Source organism: Punica granatum, chromosome 6, assembly GCF_007655135.1.
Source record: "Punica granatum isolate Tunisia-2019 chromosome 6, ASM765513v2, whole genome shotgun sequence".
In the NCBI taxonomy this organism is placed as follows: Eukaryota; Viridiplantae; Streptophyta; class Magnoliopsida; order Myrtales; family Lythraceae; genus Punica; species Punica granatum.
Window position 1 is genome coordinate 22219971 of NC_045132.1, and position 22983 is coordinate 22242953.

The following is a 22983-nucleotide window of genomic DNA, read 5'->3' on the forward strand; positions in this document are numbered from 1 at the left end:
CAGCTTGCTGCAGTCAGGGCATCAGCTTCAAGTCGGTCATTTTTCAAACTCCTTTATGTTGTAGCTCACTACTTCAGTCCGACACAGGTCATGGAGATTCACTGTCTTGGCAAGGGTCATAGAGCTTTTTAGCCTCTACTTGTCTCGATCCATGTTGCCCCTTCGCGAAGACATTCTCGACGGGCTTCTTAGTCTCGGTCTAGGCATCGGCTCAACCTCCATTGCCGCTCACCGCCGATAATCCTCAGAGCAGGAGGTTGTCTCTCTTGTTTAAGATCTGAGGAGGAGACCGTTCGAAGGAGTCTCGGAGGTCGTAGCGGCCCTCATCCTCCTCTTTTATGTTACTGACGGTGCAAAGAGGTGTCCTCGGATTGAGCAGTCTCCCGCTCTCTGCCGGGGTCACCCTTTCTCCTTCTCCAAGCAAATCTAAAGCGGAATGCAATTAGCCTTCGATTCCAGGTCGTTGGTGACTGCGGTGGAGGACACGCCATCTCTGACTAGGGCTGCCTTACTCGATTTTGCAAGACCTAACTTGCCTTCCGTGACTCGACAAACCCGACTCTACAGTGTAGTACTCGCCCCTCAACTGGCATACCGCTCCTCGACCAATGGCGGCACCATCTCTGACTACCCGACTCTATTATGCCCTCCATATCCTCGGGGGTGGCTTCTCGTCTACGATAACTCTGCCCTAACTCAACAATAGCATACCCTCCCATCACAAGTAGGATTGCTATTTCTGTCAATCTGATCTTTTTGCCTTGTTCAAATCAATGTTTTGTGGCTTACCTTTTTGTTATTGATTATAAACAGGTCCAATTCCCCTATGACGATAACTGGTTTGAATCGATCTAGGAAGCTCTAGCTGCATCGCTTCTCTAATTCCTTATGTTTGATTGTCTTGGGATTTGGCTAGTAGGGTTTGGTTGATTAAGACCGGATAACGGTTATTGGTTTGAACCGATCGAGGGAGCTCGTACTGCATAGTTGCTCTAGTTCCTTTGATTTGACTATTTAGAAATTGTGATCTATGTTGTGCTCGGATACCAACCCGAGGCATCCTCCATGCTCTATCTCTTGCTTCAGAGATATAAGTTCACAGTGGATTAATGGACTGGACTGACGATCCCCCTTCTCGGTTTTCACTGGGATCCATAGAGAATTATTGCAGGAAAGTAGTTGACCGGGATTATTGGTTTCAGGAAGGCCTACTAAAATTGTATTGTGCTTGCTCGATATGGCTTCTTAATCTATTTTTCCTTATTCGACCAATGTATTCCGCTCTTGTAATTTATGTTTGGGTATTTTTCCTTGTATCCACTTTTGCAGTGGACCATTGGGTATGCTTGAAGGATCCTCATTACCATTTCGAGCAAAAAAACTAAAATAAAAATCAGCCTTATAAGGATATATCAATAGTCGACTTCGACATCCGTTTTATGCAAAAAGAGGAAAGTTGGCGGGGAATAATTCGAAAGGAGCACAAAAAGAAGGAACATTTGGTCACTTTCTTCGGGATCGACTTGTCTCTCTGATATAGCACAAGAATTATTATATATATATATATATATATACACTGATTAATAGATGTTTATTATGTGATTTGAATGATGGTTATGATTCAATTCTCATTCTATTATCTCAAGTATTTTGGACCTTCTTAAGTCCCCGTAATATATATCGAAGGTTCAATTTATATCCAAATTTCACGATAATTTAGTCTGCTTATAACTTTTGCATGAGTGGCGAACATTTAATTTTTGGTATCAGAATCATTTGGGTTTCGCATTTTTATATTTATTTTCTTTCATTTTTACATATCACATAGAAAAAAATAGATCGACCTGTTTCATCTAATTATATATACTATTCTCACAAACCTCAAATTAATCACATCCAACATATCCCCAGTTCTAATCCCCGAAGTAAGCAGCATTGTTCTCCAATAGATCCACACAACAATCATATATTTATAAATAATGTTCCATACAAAAGTCAAAACGCTCTCCATATTTTTCTATAAATTGTCCCTTTTAAGTCACGACACACACATAGAATCTTCGACTGAGTACCTTCAATAATACATTTCACTAAATAATGAAGTATTTTAATCATTAATATCTTAGAAAAGTTTCAATTTGGTTTGGTCCCAGGCCGGGTAATTCAGCTTCTAACAGTCAATCCAATAGATAAGCATCTGCGCAGATGCCATATGTTCATTTACAAATTGATATGTATAACTATATATACAAATATTAATCATTAACCTTTTACGTGTCTTCTGAAGAAGATGGAGTTACTTTGGGAGAACTAATTAAAAAGCATGATGGGTCTTTGATTATTTAGTGTCTAGGTGCAAGTGGATACAAATGATACGTCAGTCCCAACGTACCATGAGCTGTGTGTAAAAATTGTCTCTCTGTGTCTGTCTATATGTATATATGAATGTATATATAGCAGCATTTTAAGGCATAATATGCCCATTTGGTGGCAGTTCTCGGTTACGCAGTTCTGGTTCAAGGGTCCAACTTGCACTCTCTGCATCTTACATGGCTTGAAACGATATTGAGCTAACTAATTAGCAATTTAGTTCTATCAGCTATTCGGACCATGGGCATTGATGGGCTTTACAACCTCGTGACAGTAGATAGTCGTAGCGATATCTATGCACCGGAAAATAATAAGGCTTGGATTACCTCAGAAAAGGAACAGTCGCATAATATGCAATTTCATAGCGATACAGAGAGATCATGGTTGATCATGATTCCTACAAAAAAATATATGCAAGGTATGAAGTTAGAATTATTTGTGGGGTGATGATTGTCAAAACTAAATTTACTAAGAGCCATAAAAGGGGTATTATGCAGTGGTGTACCCTCTCCCATAGCAATCAACAAATTTCATATATGATACTCGTGATAAGAGTATTTATATCCCTTTATTAATTACTAAAAGATTGCGGAAGTCCTAAAACTACATAGAAAGTTAAATTTAAGTCCTAAAAGTATAAATTTGACTTAACTAGTCCTAAACGTTTAGCCCGTTAAATATTTTCAGTCTAAAACCATTAAACTAGTCCACGTAGCGCCTTATGATTGCTCTAATAATATTTTTTTTATTAAAATTTAAAAAAATTTAAAAGAAAAAAGAAAAGGATTAAAAATTAAAAATTAAAAGAAAAAAAAGAAGAAGAAGGGGAAGGAGTCCCCCAACCACCTGCCCCTTATCGGCCTTCTCACCCCTAGTGACCTCGCTGGAGGGGATGAGAATCCCGCATATGAGGGATCCCCTGTCGGCCTCCTCTCCCAGGGTGAGGTCGTCGGAGGTAAGGTGGCCGGCAGGGGAGCCCCACTGGCGGAACTCCTTCCCCCACCTTCCAGCCCTTTTTTCAAAAAAAAAAAAAGGTTATTTTTTCAATTTTTTTAAAAATTTAATAAATAAAAATATTATTAGACCAATCAAAAAGCGTCACATGAATCGATTTAACGGTGTTAACAGTTTCGAACTGAAAATATCTGATGGACTAAATGTTTAGGACTAGTTGAGCCAAATTTATACTTTTAGGACTTAAATTTAATTTTCTATATAGTTTTAGAATTTTCACAATCTTTTTACTATTTATTAACTATTAAAATTTTTATATTATTGTATTAGATCCATAGTCATTTGTTATAATTTTAAAAAAAATTGAGAGCCATACTCTATAAGAGCAATAATAAGCAAGTAGGGGGAATATACATGTATATATATAATGCGTATGTATGTATATATGTGTATGGACCAGCAAGCAAGTGGCATCATAAGGGATTTATTAGTATAGAAAACCAAAGTGCAATCAAGCTACCCATCAAACATATGAACATGTTGGATGTCCAGGATTCAATCTGGGATGAGGGATGTCGTGTTACTCTTTCCCAAAAATGTCTCAAACTGGCTAGCTCTAAATATCTCCCCCCAACTACCCTCACTCCCATTTAATTAATCTTTTCCTTGGTTTTCCATAAATTGGCACCGGTCTAATCTGAATAAAGGCCGCGCCATTCTATTTCGATACATATATATATATATATATATAAATGAATACGATCACCAAGCTATCTGATTTTACGGTAAGAAAGGAAGTAGTTTACGTACTCCTGTAGTTACCGTGAAATATTGCAAGAAATTTTAATCCGCGTATTACCATTAATCGACTTATCGAATCCAACTATGCCAAACATTTCTCTAATGTGTCCGCTTTTCAATGTATAAAATTATTATGTCATGTCTGAGATTAATGGGTTGTAATTTTTTTTTTAAAAAAATGTAATTGCGTATGCATAAAGGTCGTCATTACTCGACTCAATAAATGTTTGGGGGGGGTGTCTAGGGGGACTGCGATATTCCCGAGACGAGGCAAGTGGGCCCCGAAAAAATTTGACATCAACAAGTCATCATTATCCACGTGTAGCCCACACACTCGCTCATTAACAGTACTTTCTCCACTCCCCTATTTCAATTTGCCTTTTCCTAAGATTCATTTTCATTCATTATCTCTTTGACCTCATTATGGTGCTGTTTTTTGTTTTTTGTTTTTTTTTTGGGGAGCGGTGGGTGGAGATTGATTCGCGGATTATTAAGACCACGAAAAATTTGAGTTAACAGTCGAATTATAAAATTGTTATATTTGGTAATTATATTAAATTACATGGAATGTAAGTGAATATAATATATAATATATTTTTATAGAGATAAGATGTGAAATTCACTATCGTTATTTCAGAATACTTATATCAAAAAAGTGAATACAAGTAATTATTTTCGTGTAACATAGGATGTAAAGTTCGAAAATTCTGGGGAATCTCTAGAGTATTTTTACATCAATCCAAACAGCTCAAGTCTTTATATTGTTCTTAATTATTAGTTAACCCTCTCCTCGAGTCACTCATGGACCATATGATATGGATTCCTCCCCATGCCCTCAAACATGTGTCATCTTTGGTTTTGGAGGACATGGGAAGGAGATGCCTCCTTCACCATCAACTTTTATGGTACCGTGTCTCCTATAAAAAAGTAAAAATAAAATAGAGTTGTATCAATAGATTATCGTAAATAAAAGTTATGCAATTGAGCTCTAAAGGGATCGACAACTGACAGTTAATCGATAAACAACAAATAAAAGTATCATCCTATGTCAAATGCCATGATGGCCGATGAGATTATGTACAAGGTATATTCGGAAGCAACAATCGTCTTGCTGTACGATAATAATTTCCGTATCGGGTGTAGTTAATTAATTAAGGATGGAGGGAAATGTAAACATGGCAATCTAATTTTCCCGGCAAAATCCAGCCGCTCCCCATCCCATCGTAAGCTTCCTTTTGAGGTTTCACCTAGATTTACCTCCCAAAAGAGAGAGATTTTTCTTTAATCAAATAAAAAAAGATAATATTTCAAGTTAAATTTATTTAAGCGATTCGATATTTACTCTTCTTAAATAAATTTTGGAGTTCAAATATTATAAATGAAGTAAATTCATACTAGGAGAATTTTATCCTTTTATGGATTGATTCAACTTAATTGGATTAGTCGCAATCCAATGAACTTTCGGATATCAAGTTCACGCTGAAAAAAAAAAAAAGGTTAAAATGAAAAAAGAAAAATTCCAATCCAACAAGAAGTTAACAACAACCTCATATTTATACCCAAACAAACAGATAGATTCAACGGACACTCCCCCATGCCGATTCCCTAATATCACCATCAGACCCCCCCGCTCTCCCCTTCACTCCACTCACCTTCATCACTCCCCTCTTCCCCTCTCTCCGGCCACTTCTCCGATCAACTCAAAGTTGGACATCACCGCGGCGGTGGACATGGAAAGATAATGAGAAACTGGCGGGAACGACGGCCATCGTATATATCATGTCGATTATGTACTCCGATTGCCTCTCCGATCTGCTCTGCGAGGAGGACTCCGGTGGAATCCTCTCCGGGGACCCGCCGTCGCCGGATAGCTCGTCGGACCTGGAGTCCCCGGCTTTCGTCGAGGAGTCGATCGCCGAGCTCATCGAGGACGAGAAGGACTTCGTGCCGGGGTTCGACTACCTCGCCCGGTTCCGCTCCCAGTTGCTCGACGCCTCCGCTAGGGAGGAGTCCGTTGCATGGATTCTCAAGGTACGGACTCATTCCCATGATCGGACTCGGAAAGTCGATCAATATTACGATAATGCCTCTCTCTTTGACCCGGATGGTTTCCCGCTGGTCAATCGCTGCTCTAGATCTGAGCCGTCGGTGCCCCAGCCGCTCACGATCGAACGATCGGGATTTGGCGGGACCACTTTAGCTCCTGGCTCGTGGACGGCGTTAACTTTAACGGATGAATAAGGGGCCGTTTGAATTGAGAGTTAAAGTTACTTTGATTTTGATTTTGATTTTGATTTTGATTGTGGAAAAGGACAAATGAAATGTAGTTATAAATTTGACTTGAGAAACGTGTATTTTTGTTATGTAGTGTGTTGAGTTAAAATTAAAGTTAAAATTAAAATCAAATTTTTTGAAAATAAACGAATTGTTATTTAATTTATAATAACCTGCGGAAATTGTGTTAATTGAAATTTCCACCACGGCATGATGTTTTACTTTATAAGATAATAAAAAAAGGCAACTTAATTACTTTTCTGCACCGAATTTTTTTTCAAGTGATATAAAATTATGATAATATGTGATTCATTTATATTTTTTTCAGCTACTATTAAGCAGGTCTATAAACTTTGTACAAGAAAAAAAATAAAAATCTAATAAAAGACATGGATAGTCGCACTCCGAAAATCGCAAAAAAACCGTGGTTATCTCGTGCCACTGCACAGTACCCTTTCTCATTGATTTATGTATATCTGGTTGGGCAGGTGCATGCTTACTACGGGTTCCAGCCGTTAACGGCGTATCTGGCCGTTAATTACCTGGATCGCTTCCTATATTCGCGCAGCCTGCCGGTAAGCTCCCGTCAACGTGAAGCTCGATAACTTGTTTGACTAACATTGTTGGGAGTAATTATATTTGACTTTTCAACTCTTTCCCGCGAAAAGACCTCTCTCTCCCTCGTACTGTTACCTCATACATAAAAAATAACAATGGCCATGATTTATAATATAATATATGATATATAATATGTATGCATGTATGATACATGTATGCATGTATGTGAATGCGGCCAAAGCATTTGTCATCATTAGATGCGTTACCTTTGTACTTAATAACAACAACTACAGTATAAACTTTTATCATGCGCCTTTATATGATCTTTTATTTCCAGATATGATTTAAAATTTGCATCGTCAACACGTGACATGCTTGTGTTTTACATGATATCTATATAATAATAATATTATTATACATTATTTAATATAATAAAGTATTGTCTTATTCCAGTAATTTCCTGCAAGAGGACAAATATCTAGCTAGCTTACTAAACCTAGAAAATACATGAACTTTATTTAATTCCGTTATTATATTGACACTTGACCCAGTAAATTTGTAGAGATATTTGATGATGATGATGACTTTTTTTTTGGGTTTGGTTTTTGCACTGTTTCAGCAAACAGATGGGTGGCCAATGCAACTCCTCTCAGTCGCCTGCTTGTCTTTGGCCGCTAAAATGGAGGAACCTCTGGTTCCTTCTCTTCTCGATCTTCAGGTGATTCATTTCTTCATCTTACCGCACGAATCGATTGCTTCTAGTTGTTTGGTTGATCTCACAATCGTTAAGGGAATTTTCCTTTTGTAGGTCGAAGGTGCCAAGTTCGTATTCGAGCCCAGGACCATAAGGAGGATGGAGCTTCTCGTACTCACTGTCCTGAACTGGAGACTGCGGTCTGTAACACCGTTCAGCTTCATCGGTTTCTTTGCTTGCAAGATCGATCCCTTGGGATCGTGCGTTGGGTATCTCATTTCGCGATCGACTGACATAATCTTATCGGACATTCAAGGTACCTGACGAGACACTTTAAGCACTATTATCAATAAATATTTTTGATGATGTAATATATTATATTCAACTGAATGAGAAATGCATGCTCGTGGCCAATGTAACAGAAGCAAGCTTTCTTGAATATCGGCCATCTTGCACTGCCGCAGCTGCAGTGCTCTGCGCTGCCAGCGAGATCCCGAGCCTCATGTCGCTGGTCAATCCCGAGCATGCAGAGTCGTGGTGCGATGGGTTGATCAAAGTAAGCCAGTCATAATTACAATTGAAAGCCTCAGAGTGTGAAAAGAGAAATATCGATATCGGTATGCCAACAAGGGGTCCGACTTTTTGCAGGAGAAGATCGTGGGCTGCTACCGGCTAATGCAGAGTCTCGTGCTCATTAAAAACAACAGCCGGAGGAATAAGCCCCCAAAGGTGCTGCCGCAGTTCCGGGTTACGACCCGGGCAAGAATAATGTCATTGAGGTACAGCGATGACTCATCGTCATCATCCTCTTCGTCCGCATCTTCGCCATATAACAAAAGAAGGAAATTAAACAACTCCCTGTGGGTAGATGATGACAAGGGAAGCTCCGAACAATAAAAACACAACATAAGAATATAGGGAGGAAGATGGGGGGAATAAAGAACAAAAATAAAAACGAACGAAAAGCAAAAGGTGGTGGTCCAGATCAGTTGGTGGTGAGAGTAGAAACCTCTGTGTTTTTTTGTAGGAGGGGTTTGATGAGATTAAAACTTGACTCGAGTGATGTAGAGATGGAAGTATATATATAAATATATATAGTGAGAGGGAGAGTGTATGTATGTCATGAGAGAGAGTTTTGGTGGGTGTGTAGATTTATTAATTTCTTTTCTTCTGTGGAGGCATTGCCATACATCCATTGATGGCTCTGCGGATTCCCAAGGGAAGGGAGGGGGGGACAGTGAGAGTAATGGAGTGCCAAGAAAGTGATGAAATGTTAGGTGAGTGTTATTCGTCCATTTGGATGTATAATGCTCGATTAAGCTATGAAAGTAAAAGATTAGTCTCATAATGAATTCACAGATTATCACGTATAAGTATATTTTTACTCATTCAAGTGAATGGTATTTAATCGAAGATAATGGGGAGGGGACTGATATGATTGAATTCAAAGACTGCATTGATTACGGAATGAAAGGGGAATAGGGGAGGTGGTGGGACCCAGCAACCCCTATGTACTTTAAATATAGCCAAGGGTTGGCACAGTTAGGGCTTCATCAAGCTTTCGAGTTGATCAATCATCTTCAATGGTGGAAAGTCAAGGTTGAAGTCTTCATCCCCCATTTCCACAAGGTGGCCTGGCCACCATCAAATTTTTCAACGCCGGAGGTGGAAAATAAGAGGACATGGGGTGGAAGGGCTCCTCAAGACAGGGACTATTTTGATTGGGAGAGTTTAATTCATGATTTGTGTGTGTGTAATTATCGTGTGCATGTTTTTATTTTTTCTGGCGGGAATTACTTTCCCATTCGTGGCCTCGGGTCGGCCTAACCATACTAAAAGGATTTTTCTTCTGATTTTTTTGATTTCCCGGGTGTCGTTCGCATGCGTACGCGGGTTACATGTGCGGGCGAATACACAGAGAATTGTAATTTTTTAATTGAATTTTTCCGTGGCTTTTCGGCCTAACAAGGAATACCAAAAGGGGTCCTCGGGGGGGCCTTCATATGCGTGCTGTAATGGATTCATCGATGTTGCAATAAAATTTGTAATATTTGAATTGCCACATTAATTTTATTTTATTTTTTTTCCATTTTCTATTTTATCATTATTTATCTCTGCAAGGGGCACGTGATTGACAATGGGGACTTTTTGTAGCTTTGCCCTTTGTGAGTTTGTCATACTATGTGATTGCTAAGCTTTAATTTTACGAGACCCAAATGCGTGGAGCTTTGTGAGGCAATTTTTATCCTAAGAGATTGATGGAGGTGCATCCATCAATCAATGGAGTACTGAAGGGACTAGAGGGCTTGCCCTTGGCCCCGCCACCCATAAAGAGAGACCTCAGTGAATGAATATGACTCGCGTTTTGGCAATTTCCTCTTGTGTCCGAGTCCTTCATTGGTCTCTCATCATATCTGTTACGATCAACAAAAAGTTTGAATCAATCAGAATGTAACACATATATATATATGTAGTCTAAATAAACACCCGTATATATGTGGGATTCCATAATTCAATGTTACCGACAGCCGAAGTACTCATTATAGAACCTCAGACACTCCTCTTCGGTCTCAATATTTCCGAGCCCCGAAGTCTATGGGTTCACCTAATACTCTCCTCAGCTCCAATTACCTACCTAATCAACTGGGGATGGAGCTTTATTGTGCCTTAGCTATATCTACTAGTCCTAGAAAGACAATCTGATCATCATCGTAAAATGTCGTTGTTCAAAAGAAAAGGATCAAATCTCCTTTATTCAGTGGCTTTGATGTCGTCTGACGGCTCCCCCACAAGAGGGGAAACCCTACAGAAACAACTAACCAATACCCCGAGAAATTTCCCGCATACAGCTAAATAAAATCACGATCAATGATATCTCTAAATCAACCAGGCAACTGTAGGATTTGATCGTACGGACAAGTGGGAGTGGGCACAGTAGTACAGATATTATACATTATCATTATATATGAGGAAGCTCACCCATCTTTTATATATATATATATATATATATATATATAGTCCCTTTCTTCATATACTTTTATTTTGTCTCTCTCTTAACCAAAAAAAAAAATGTATTGTCGACAGTAAAGAGGAAAAAGAGGGATGGATGCAACCCGTGAGGGTGTTATCATTTTGCCCTAGATCCCCGACATCCGTGGTTCGTGTAATGGTGTTCTTTTGCATATTGCACTAACGTAAAATCCTCCATACACCAAAGTCCTATGTCCCCCACCGGCCCACCTTCTCCATATCTATTGCCTGTTAAAAGTTAAATCACTCGTAATCGGAAAAAAGGTAAATCGCTCTAACCATTTTGTGGTTATTATGATTAAGAAGAGTAAGGTTGTTTGGCGCCTATTTCCTTCGAGAAATATTTTGAATTCACTAACGTGAATTGGTTCAAACGGTTCGACGTTTATTCCTCATAACTAAGGTCTCGGGTTCGAATCTTATGGATGGAATAAGTCAACGTTGTAAGAGCTTTATTTCTTAGTGGGCTGACCGGCTTGATTGGAATTAGTTGGATGTAAATTGGACTTCCGGATACTAGAATGCACACCAAAAAATGTTTTGAATTCGAGTTTTGTGAATGAAGTAAATTTACGATCAGCAAAGTTTAACCCATACTTAAACTTCTAAATATTAAGGTGCATATCGAAAAAAATCACGCTTTGGCTTACCAAGGAAATGTAAATCACTGCATTTCCTAAGCGATTCTCTCTAACTACAGCCTCATCCCATGCAATATCTTAACTAACACGTACACAATTAGTTAAAATATTTTAAAAAAACTAAAGTTCGAACATGTGATCATTCGACTGACAAAAAAAGACGCTCCATAATCGTATTCCACTATACTCTTTGAGCTGCTTCCCTGATATTTATAGAATGTAAATAAAGGAATTTTATTTTCGTTAATATGACTAGCTGGAAGAGCATTTTATTAGATAATCTGTTCTCTAACTAGCCCGCATGACAACTACGTATTCTACGTATATTAATTCCTGCGCGCCCCTGTGAAGTCCCACAGATATATATAAAATTAATGTGCCATCAACAAGAAGGTTGTGCATATGGACCACCACTGTGTATAGATGTGTACAAGGGAAATAATAACAATGCGTTAGTTATGTCTTCCTTGTCGGTCTCCATATATACATTTTCACTTCCTCATATGGTTTTCAAGTTCGATCCCTTTATCCATTTATTGCACAATGAAGGCCAATAAGCCGTAGAGGACCACCTCCTCGAGAAAGTTTAAAACATCTCATCTGAGGGATTTATATATGGATATGTGGAATATCTGAAGTCGTTTGATAGGATACTAAACATCAGCAGCCAAAATGGAAATGTACATAATCCCTTCCCAATCATCTCGGGCAGTGGTGAGTATGAATACCGGCCATGGAATTTAAGAGCGTTGACGAACCATGTTGTGAATTCAATTTAATGTAACATGAGTATGTGTATGATTTTGAACTGGTTCTCTAATACGGTACAATTCAATGTAGAGTTTCAGTGGACATATAAGCAATAGACGACTGTGTTATGGGTCACATCGGAACCATTGAAACATGTATATATATTATCCACAGCCTCTAGAAGGGAAGCAGGAGGCATCGGGTAGACACCGAACTCTTTATTATCGAACCACAAGGTTCTACTTTCTAGTCTATGTAAAGTTATAATAGAACCAAATGGTAGACATATAGAAGAGCCCTTTCTATATTACTTAAGACTTTCTTTTGGAAAATTTAAAAATTGGCTATACTTTAATTATGTCCGTTGTTGTTTCTTCATCGTATATGTATGTCTATGTATATACTTATGTGTGGTGAAGCTCGTCATCGATAAAGCTCAAGATTGGAAATAATAGCTTTAAAATCGAACATGATGACATAAAGAAACAGTACCATGTTTTATAGTTTAGCACACGTCCCTTTTTTCATGGGACGCTCTATTTGGTGCAATTCATTGCTTTTTAGCTTCATCAAGCAGTTTTTGTGGATCCCATAAGCTCCCAATGTCGGAATTATTTTATCTTCAACAATCCATCCGTCCGTCCTCTCTCTCTCTCTATCAAGCAAAAAGAAAACCCTAAGACACACCATATATCTATAGAGATATATAGGGTGAGCTGGTCTGCCCTTTAATTCAATGGATGTACGAGATGTGGTGCTTCCTCGTTGGCCGATCATTGTGGGCACCACAACACTTTTATTTTACAATTTATAGAATATATATAGGAATATATGTAAGTGTATATATATATATATATGTATCTATATTTATATTAATGTCTTTTTTTTGTCAGGGATCAAAGTCGCAATCCCAACTTAAAAGGTAGCAGCACATTAGACAAAACGGGCGTTTGTTAGGTGATCATCGACTTTATGGCATGTTTTCTTTATTAAAACCTAATCGGGAATTAATAAAAAGTGTTAGTATGTGATTATAATCATTTACTTTAATTTGCTACCTCCATTAAACAGATGACATCAAGGTCCACAAATTAAAGGAAGTCTCTTAGTGAGACCGAAATTAGGACAAGAGCTCATGACATAATACAATACATTTAATTACGCGTCCTCGTCGATGTTTGTCATGCGGAAACTTAGATATTCAGTCTTTTGCTTGGATAAACTATTATATTGCCAGGACTTTAACGGCCTGATTAATCCTGACATTAGTCTAATTTGTTTCGTTGTTGGTTGATGTAAGGTTGCCCCTTAGGTGTAAAACTATTGATAGCAGAATCTGGGCCATGGTTGGCGAATAATTCAAAAAACAATAATCATGAGATGGACTTCACGATAATTTGACTGTGACGCGACACATTATTTTTCAATAGATATCACCCGAACATGAAGACCTCTCCCGGCCATGTAAGATCCTCCTCATGGGAGCTATATCCATTGACATATGATCATATTTCTATATCCATTGATATATGATCATTTATGCTAGTGGGATGACTAGATTCTATTGTAGGTAATGATCATCAATGAGTTACTGGTAGCTATAATTAGCTTATAATAGCATGACGGAAAAAATGTCTGTCGATCAATAATCGCAAAAACAACTGTTAGTTCGCTATACGATGGATCGGTTCTAGACCTCTAGCACTGCATGTGTATCGGTTAACTTTTTACTAGTCTGACCGGTTCATACGCATGAGTCGTAAACCTGTATCCATTGACAAGAAATAAGTTGCATGTACATATCTATATATATATTTCGATATTATTATGGGCATATCTATGTACATGGTATATGGTATATCGATCGATATATAATAATTAGGTTAATGTGTAAGTTCCCAGGATTTATTCAACCTATACAGTGGACACACACTATGTGGCACTTTACCGATCTCTCTTTTTCAGTGAACAGAATGGTCTTTAAAGTTTGGGAATCCTAAGTATAAAACCCCAAACCCAAAATTTCTTTTCTTCCCTCCCAATTGAAGTAGGTTTTGGGGGCACACACGTGTATATACATATACAAAGGGGGACAGAATCTATAGCCTCCCTTTGGCCATTTATATATATAATGTGTCCTCTCTTTCTTTTCTTTGGGGGAATTAATTTCAACTTTATCAGGCCATAAGGCATATGATAAAGATACCCCTAGAATTCAGCTTTTGATTGAACTTTGTGAGAAAGGAACACAATGCTCGTGGGGCAAATACCCTGTTAAAAGTTCAATACACATTTTGTGATAGGCCGGCCCTCAGATTAAAGGGTTTTCAAAAGTCGGAATGATTTCTGAAATTCAATCGGGGATTTATGCTTTCGATTGCATATGCTGAATGCAAGACAGCACCATACTCCTCCTAGCTATATGTAGTCCTACATGACCCCATCCCACTGTCATATTCTCATCACAAAAGGGAAATTAATAAAAGTTACAAAGCCAAAGAGGAAAATCATGGGGGCAAAAAAAGGAAAAAGAAATTATATAGATAATGCCAACCCATGAAGCCAGGAAAAAGAGTTGAATTTTATTCTGTGGGTTGAAAAAAAATAACAGATTGAATTTTGTCTTTCTTAGCCGGGAAAATATTCGATCCAGCCGTTACTGGGCCTGTTTGGTTTTAGGGTTAAATTTTAGAATCATGATTTTGATTTTAACTCTACTCACTACAAAACAAAAACATACGTTTCCCAAGTCAAATTTATAATACCATCTCATTTGTCTTTTTCCACGATCAAAATCAAAATCAAAATCAAAATTACTTTAACTCTAAAACCAAACGCCCCCATAATCTCTAATGGCTTCAGCTGGCTAAATTGCCATAACACGACAATACCCAATTGGATAATTGCATAATTGCATGATAAGTACATCAGTTGTAGATAGTCCTAATTATTGGTCCTATTTTTTTTTTTGGATAAGTATTAATCTAGAGAGATTCACTAGAATATATGTTACAATTCCATCAATTGCAGCTGGCATTTGTCCATGAAATGACTTTGTTTTTAATTAGAAATCAAAGGAGGCCTATGTCGACGTAAGTTTTTAATATCTTATACTCACACATAAATTAATTTGAGATGATCCAATTATAGATAGTGAAAGAGCAAGCACCTTCCAATACAAGGATATCACGCTGCATAATAACCTCCTTGTAACTAGCATCTTATCATAAAACAGTGGCTAGTGGCAATCCAATTAATCAACTACGGATCCTAGCCCCATTGATGATATACATACAGGCATATACCTTTGTGGTAATTAAACCTTTTATTCAGACGAGCTATGTATATCGTGTCGATCTATATTCGTATTGAGCCAATGCATATTAGATATATATGGGAATTATCATAGTGACTATTGATTTGATGAGATCTTTAATGTCTTTTCCTTCTTCACAATTTAATTTTGATTGCAACATATGATAGTTGGAGTAGATGGGGATATATATAACACATAGGATCAGAGGTTTAAAAATTTTTTTCCTCTCCTTTCCGCATTGGCTTTACAACTCAGACTGGGAAAGGCCTAGCTCTCTTTGGATACCATTTGAAAAGGAAATTGAATAAAATCAAAATTTATATAAAGTAAGGATCGGTTGAAAAATTAAAGTTGGCGGGGAAAGAAATTTTTGTGCTATATATATACTATAGAGGGGAGGAGCGTCTAAATGGGGTGTCCTGTTGTTCTTTATATGTTCCCTTTCCCATAGTGGCTGGACCTCCTTCACTTGTATATCCTCCATCGAAGTGGAGACAAATTAAAAAGAAGTCTCCTGTTCAATCATCTATTCACTCTCATCAAACATCCCATACAATATATATGGTGTGTATGTGTATACAAGCACTTGCCCACAAAGGTGCGGCCTAACTGACAGATTATGCTGCTAGAGCATGAGCTATATGATAATTGTAAATCGATATTCAAATGGGGATTAATTTCAGCCAATAGACTGGAAATACCCGTAACATGCGCGATTGATAGATCGATCTTTTCATGTCGTCCACTTACCTTTGAGACCGCGGTCGTGTGTTTGTGTGTGTAAGACGTTCTCTTGCATCAATATCAAAGTAGATTTTGGGATGAATAAATGTAAAGGGGGATGTAATTTGTTGGGAGTGATGGTAGACACTATGTTGCAGCTTTCAAAGCGCGGGCATGATCTTAATTAAGACGTGCATTAGGGTTTAAAAGAGGAAAGATCCCATAAGAAGACACAGATTTCAGCCGAAAGCTTGTCCCACGGATTGGTACATAAAGTTTGTTATTTTCAAAAGCATGCAACCAAAGTTAAATCAAAAGTACCAATCCCAAATATTGCTTTTAATCTTTTTATATAATATATACGTATAGCTATTATATTACATTTTTTCTTCGTTATAAAAAGCATGAGATATGCGTCAATTTAAATCAGTTCAGGTGGTTCGATATTTGTTTTCGGATTCGAATATTGTGAACTAGAAAATTCACGTTAAAAGAACTTTACCCTTTAATTAGCAGTTCAATTAGGCTTGACATTGGATTAGTTGGAGACTATAGAATTTTCGGATATCAGGTGTATTATGAGAGATTTGGCCCGGAATTAGCATAGTGTATCATGTTGTATCATATTGTATTTTGACTAGCCTTATATATTCTCTGTAAATTAGGAAACTTTGTATTTTCCTTCTTATTGTAGGGTTATATGTACACAGCCGCTTGGCTTGATCGAAGAAATGAAAGCTTTTGAGGTTTTGCTCAGTTTTATCAAGGTGGTACACCTCAAAATAGCATGAGATATGCACTCTTATGTTAGATTACCGTTCTAAATTTTCCAAATGTTTATAATTAAGCCCAACTATATAGACTGCGATATGGTCGGAATTGGACTCCATTTACACGTTAGAATAGCCCATGATTAATGGGAGGCGGCCGCTATACTTTTAGAAAAATTGAAGTTCATCAATGTGTATTGACTAATTAGAGACGATAAGGATATGTGATAATAATTGGGTATCATATGTATCACGTTCCTCAAATTATGTGGAAAGCAACAATAGGCCACTTTTGTTTATTATAATCTTAATTAAACTATATATAAACACACACACTATATATGCTATGGGGTCTTGGTCTTTCCCTTGTCTCATCGCACATGCCGTTGAGGAAAAGACGTAGAATGCAACAAAGACATCCCCCCCGAGGAAATGGAAAAATCACAAAAGCATCAACCAGTTGATTCATAAAATAAGACCACTTTGAGTTATAAATATATATACATATGTGTGTGTATATATATATACATATCAATTCCTCGTATATGCCAATTATTGGAACCATCTATGTGGATACAAATTACATATGATCCGATAATTGTACCTTTAGTAAGGCTTTGTTATTATAGGGAAACTACTTTTTAGGTGAGCCCCTTGCTGAAAGTTTTATCTGAACTGTCGCTTTCCAAATGAAAACCATAATCACATATGGTTAAACTTTGCACAATACTTAAGGTGTTTCGATTATTTATACTCTGTTTGGTTTTACAGTGCACGTTTCTAAAATTTTAATTTTAACTTTAACTTTAACTCTACTCACTAAACAACAAAAATTAACAACACAATTATTACTTTTTCATTTTTCTTCAATTTTTTTAATTATTCAATTCAATTTTTAATATTAAATTTTTTTAACTATCCATTACTTTTTCCACAATTCAATAACACAGTCATTACTTTTTCTCAACTATTCATTATTTTTTCACAATTTGTCTCACAATTCAACAACACAATCAGTACAATCTAATTAAAATCAAAACCCAACTCTACTTAACTCTTTCCTGAATCAGATGCCGCCTCTATGCAAGGTGTAGATCCGGTCGAGAGTCATACTCGTACTACTGGGAGGAACAGTTAATACGGGTGCCAAACTACGAAGAGAAACGACCTGAATGGACATAGTGTATTCGGAGAGCCATCTGATCGAACATGTGAACTAGATAATTTGTCTGGGACCACGAGAAATCAAGGATCGAGACATTTTCGTGATTTTGGCAAAAAAATTGCGGGGAAAACAACATCGTACAAATTTTTACAACACGGAGGATGGCTGCTATATATAGTGTGATGATGATTCTTCCTGGGCATAGTCATTTTAGTTGATGAATCTTGGACTCATGAGAAGATTACGTTGATGTGCTCGTGAGGAGATTAGTGGGCCGTGTTGGGGCCTGAGGCCCATCTTATCTCCGTTCACGGCTGTTATCCATTGGGCCCATAGTTCCCCAAGAAAGCCCAACGAGCTTTCAATCAAACTAGCCTTGTCGAATTTGCCGTATCATGTATGTAACCAAGAGGTTTCAATTCCGATTCTCATTGAATGAGACTTTCATTTGTTATGTGCAGAATTTCTACCAGACCTGCCCTTCATTGGGCTTATGTCCAACTATAAACTCGAACAGATAGAATGGTAGAATGGTGATGACGGGCATTTCAACGGTATGTTCAGCGGAAAAGTTCTAGTTTCCTTATTCTTGGAGATTTATCCACCCAAGGGGAAGGGCGTCTGACTGGACAATCCATGATCCAAAAAGGACAACTTCTTCCAAACAGGGGTGTTCTTTCTTTTTGTGCATGTTTGGTGCTTTTGTGCTCAGGAATCCGACAGGCGATCCTATCATCGAATGAACTTTTTCCACCATACTCTGACGTTTCTCAGGGCTTGTACTTGTGCTTCTAGGAATCACCAGATATTTGGTCCCTTTTCCTAATTTTAAAATCATTTTGAAACGTATGCTTCTTCCAGTAGATGGCATCGTTGATATCTGGGTTCCAGGGTTGGAATGAGGACTTCTTTGTAGTACCGATAGAGAGATTAGCACGTACTTGAAACAATAGAACCTGTTCGGCTGTTCGTATAGTTAAGTTGGCAGTTTGTCTCCTGTCCGAGACATCCTGATTACGTGTGAGATCCGAACTCGGTTTATTTTGTACAGAGATCCCCCAAAGGGAGCAAACGACTTTTCCATTCCGTATAACTCGTGAAGCAATTGAATCATATGAGTATCAGTTGCTTTACAGAGGGTCTTATTACCCTGAGAACATGGCGCTGAGTATCAGGAGCTCTCTCAGCTCGCAACACCCTCTTGGAATTGGCGGTTTCGCTCCTTTAATGATCCCGGGGTCCACTTCTTCCAAGTTCTTCAATGGTTTCGGAACTCTCCGTTTCGCCTTCTGCCTAGTGAATAAGAAGGAATCCCTTGTCAGCGCCCGCCCTCAGCAATACTCTGCAAAGTTGGGCGCCATGGTGCCATCCTCGGTCTCTGCCTTCCGTGGTTCAAATCCTGAGATGTTTTCTGGACATACATAGAAGTCATCATATTAGCATCAATAGTTCAATAAATATCTGGACATACATAGAATAGAAGTCATCATATTAGCATCAATAGTTCAATAAATATCTGTACAGACCGAAAGCTCTAAATATAATCGAAAAGATCGGGAAAAGGAGCCTTCATCTTAAATTTTTGCTGACAGTTTACCTCGAGGTTGGTCTTCTTCTCCTTCCCGGTGTTAGAGTTCTCTGCTTTCTGACGATCTCCCTCATTATCAATGGTACGGTTACGCTCCACGGTCTGTTTCTCACCCGATTCCGGTCTCTTCTCCTTCATCTTTGCATACTTCTTGGCCTTCAAGACCTTCATCACCTCTACATTAGACACGAAACCGCGCATTAGACACAACACTCAAAGATAATGACCTAACGGACTATAGCTCGTACGCTCTCCTCATTAACATGTGATACCTTGGGAGGTGACGAGGCGATAGGCATGGCCCAGGTTGAGAGTCTCGTTCGGACGGAGGAGCTTCACGCGGGTGAACCTCACGGGCTTCTTATCCTGTTCACCCTTTTCCGCATTATCCTGGTCTGACGACGGTGGCAAGGGGATGATAAGAGAGACATAGTGGCCCGGGTTCGTCCTCATGACCTCGCTAGCTGCCACGGACCAGTACAGCCTCTCAATCCGCCCGCTCGGGTGCTGGATCACTAGCACAGCCGCATCCACCGCTTGGCAATTTCCCATTATTGGTACTGATCAATGATCTTCCCTCCTCTTCAATCCAATCCAAAAGAGGAACGAGGAAGAAGATTGATAGATAAGGAGGTTAAGGAAGGAGAAGTCTCCTTCTATTGACAGCACTCGGATTATCACTATGCCAACAGATAAATAAGGGGAAGACTGAAGAAGCTTTGCCTAATATAAAAAAAAGCAGGCCATGCCATGCCGTACGTGGGTCAGCTTGCAATATATTAATTATCATTAATTCTACCATCACGAAATATCTTCAACCTATTACCTAATTTAATTCATCATCAAGCATCGACTTAACCGTTACCATGACTTGCTTCCAATTCTAAACTCATATATTGCGGTAACTACGCTACGATTAATTTTCGTAATTGACAACACAATTTGCCAACTGCTATAGGTATTATGGTTAATTTATGGTCTTTTAAGATCAATATTAGTGTAGCGGTGCTACTTTTATTGTAGTAAGATATGGGTTCTTGTAATTAATTAATTAATTAATTAATGGCTTTGTGGTAAATATAATATAATGATAAATTATGATAATAAATATTTTATATATTTATATTTATATATAACTATTAGGATTAATAACAAGGAAAAAGCGCAAATTTTTCATATTTTAACAATTTTAGTACGAATTTTTTTCTTAACCTAAAAATGTATGAATTTTCGATTTGATAACAATTCTAGCACGACGTCAAATTTTTCGTAAATTTGAACGAAATCGAGGAGTAGTGGCCATAATTGAGACCCCACCACCCAAAATCGGGAGAACCCTCAAATTGGGAATTCTCCCTATTTCTGCGAGTGTAGTCATGACCCGGCCATCATACTCTGATTGAGCTCGTTGGCGCTCTCCCCTTAATTGGGGTCATCGGTACCTTCTATGGCTTAATTAATGAAAAATTTGATATTGTATTAGAATTATTATCGAATCGAAAAATTATACTTTTTAAGAAAAAAATTTCCTATCATAATTATTAAAATATGAAAAATTTGTTTTTTTTTAATTATTATTAACCTTAACTATTAATTAAGATGAGATAAGATGAGATGAATGGGGAACCGGCAGCGGCCTTCCGAGATGGTGATGATGCCACGTGGGGAGATGTCAGTAGATGTTTGGCTTGGGTTTGGACTCTCTCGCAGGCTGTGGCCGGCAATGTCCCCGGCCAGGTTGAATCACGTGGAAAATATCAACCCCCCGTTAGCCTTCTAGATGTCAGTCACTTGGGACGACTGATTTTTTTTTTCCTCGATAAACTTATCCGTATCCGACTTATATCTTACCACAATATCAATGATACTTTTGATGGATGGGGCCGATGAGTAAATAACACGAGAGAATATCATGAGATTGTAAGATGTCGTGATTATTGTTATTCCCTGTTGTGTCGCATGTACATATGAGTTTTGAACCAAAGGGGAGGCATGCGGTATGATGAGTATTTTTGACATTTGCATACCTTTGGGGTGAGGATTGCCCCCATGGACTATAGTGGGGTAGGATTTTGACCTATTCATATAGCCTCGATATTCACCAATAGTGCCATCAACTTTTACGAAAGACTTGCAAAACGATTGGAAAGGTAAGAAAGAGATAGTCTTTAGAAAACATTATATGATGTGTATCGCATAATCCTATTTCGTATCATTTGCCTAGAATGATTAATTTGAATTTAGTCCACTCGACGGACGAAAATCCATACTAAAAATCAGAATGTGCTTTCGCTTTTGAATATCTTATGTCAAAGTACTAAAATCCATACTACATGCACAACTTTTCATGAATACTATTCCAAAGTAAAACATTTAGGTGGGGATGACGTCTCATAATAACATAACGAGAGACCACCTCAAGATGCTTCTATCTAATAACCATTAATTATGCAAAACCTAACAAGGCATGCATTGCTGATGGAAATATACACACTTCACGCAATTGGGCCTCGGCCCCCTCATTCACCCATATATATATATATATATATACACACTTCGTGGCAGACTTTGTAGACCGCGACGCACCGTGATACATACGACTCGGCAATCACACACAAGCACACGATCATTGTTACGTACCCTGCTTTAGTTTACATATATCAGTCACTTGGTTCGGAAAAAAAAAATCTCGAAACGGGCAAGAACCAGACCACGACACCCGAAATTCACCTACTCCCAGTAACCGTGTCGGGCAGGAGAGGCTGAGGGTAAGGGAAGGCGCACAGAATCATCATACGCAGGTATCTCTGTTCCAACATGGCAATATTAAACCGGGTTAATGTCGGTTTACGAGCCGATTAATTAAATAGAACGATTAGTCTCAACCCGAGACAGTAACCTCGCTTAGCATCTCTGACTCGTAATTATAAAACCGGGCAAGATCTTCACCTCAATGCATTAGACTATTTGAACCCCAAGAAACGTTTGACAAAATTTCACCTTCCTTGGAATTTTCTTTATATGCTTAATTAGGAGTTCAGGTTGAAGCTAACTAAACTAATGGAACATCTACCTGATTTCAGTGTCAGAAAATGTAAGCCCATGTGAGGTGTTGGGGACGTGCTGGCCAAAAATATTTAATGTCTGAAATGGACAAATTTCTAGCCTGACTATGACTCATGTTGGGGACTACAAGTACTGCTGTCCAATTGACGATATCTCGGCCTCTTCCGGTCACCGAGAAGGCACGTATCGACCGGCTGGCGCTATTAAAAAATAGAGGGGATCCCCTGGGTACGCGATCTGGTTCGGAGACTTTAAGTTCGGGGTGAGAGGCGTGATATCGACC

The 22983-nt window shown here is 38.3% G+C and overlaps 2 protein-coding genes across 2 annotated transcripts; one reads left to right on the forward strand and one right to left on the reverse strand.

Annotated features, from left to right (window-relative positions):
- The first annotated feature begins 5689 nt into the window (after nucleotides 1-5689).
- LOC116211836 (cyclin-D1-1) lies at nucleotides 5690-9719 on the forward strand. Its single transcript, XM_031546364.1, has 6 exons — nucleotides 5690-6156; nucleotides 6888-6974; nucleotides 7577-7675; nucleotides 7766-7967; nucleotides 8074-8207; nucleotides 8300-9719. Exons 1-6 carry the CDS (start codon nucleotides 5905-5907, stop codon nucleotides 8546-8548), a joined length of 1023 nt encoding a protein of 340 aa, XP_031402224.1. The 5' UTR covers nucleotides 5690-5904; the 3' UTR covers nucleotides 8549-9719.
- A 9364-nt stretch (nucleotides 9720-19083) lies between these two features.
- LOC116210090 lies at nucleotides 19084-20337 on the reverse strand. The gene is made up of 3 exons (XM_031543902.1): nucleotides 19907-20337; nucleotides 19644-19810; nucleotides 19084-19457 (listed from the first exon to the last, which is right to left on the reverse strand). Exons 1-3 carry the CDS (start codon nucleotides 20184-20186, stop codon nucleotides 19365-19367), a joined length of 540 nt encoding a protein of 179 aa, XP_031399762.1. The 5' UTR covers nucleotides 20187-20337; the 3' UTR covers nucleotides 19084-19364.
- Nucleotides 20338-22983: the final 2646 nt, after the last annotated feature.

Coding starts and splice junctions, on each gene's coding strand:
- LOC116211836 (XM_031546364.1), top strand. CDS start 5,905: ATGTCGATTATGTACTCCGATTGCCTCTCCGATCTGCTCTGCGAGGAG. Junction 6,157..6,887: donor CCGTTGCATGGATTCTCAAG/GTACGGACTCAT, acceptor CTGGTTGGGCAG/GTGCATGCTTACTACGGGTT. Junction 8,208..8,299: donor GGTGCGATGGGTTGATCAAA/GTAAGCCAGTCA, acceptor GACTTTTTGCAG/GAGAAGATCGTGGGCTGCTA.
- LOC116210090 (XM_031543902.1), bottom strand. CDS start 20,186: ATGGGAAATTGCCAAGCGGTGGATGCGGCTGTGCTAGTGATCCAGCAC. Junction 19,811..19,906: donor TCGCCTCGTCACCTCCCAAG/GTATCACATGTT, acceptor TGTCTAATGTAG/AGGTGATGAAGGTCTTGAAG. Junction 19,458..19,643: donor AGAAGAAGACCAACCTCGAG/GTAAACTGTCAG, acceptor ATGTATGTCCAG/AAAACATCTCAGGATTTGAA.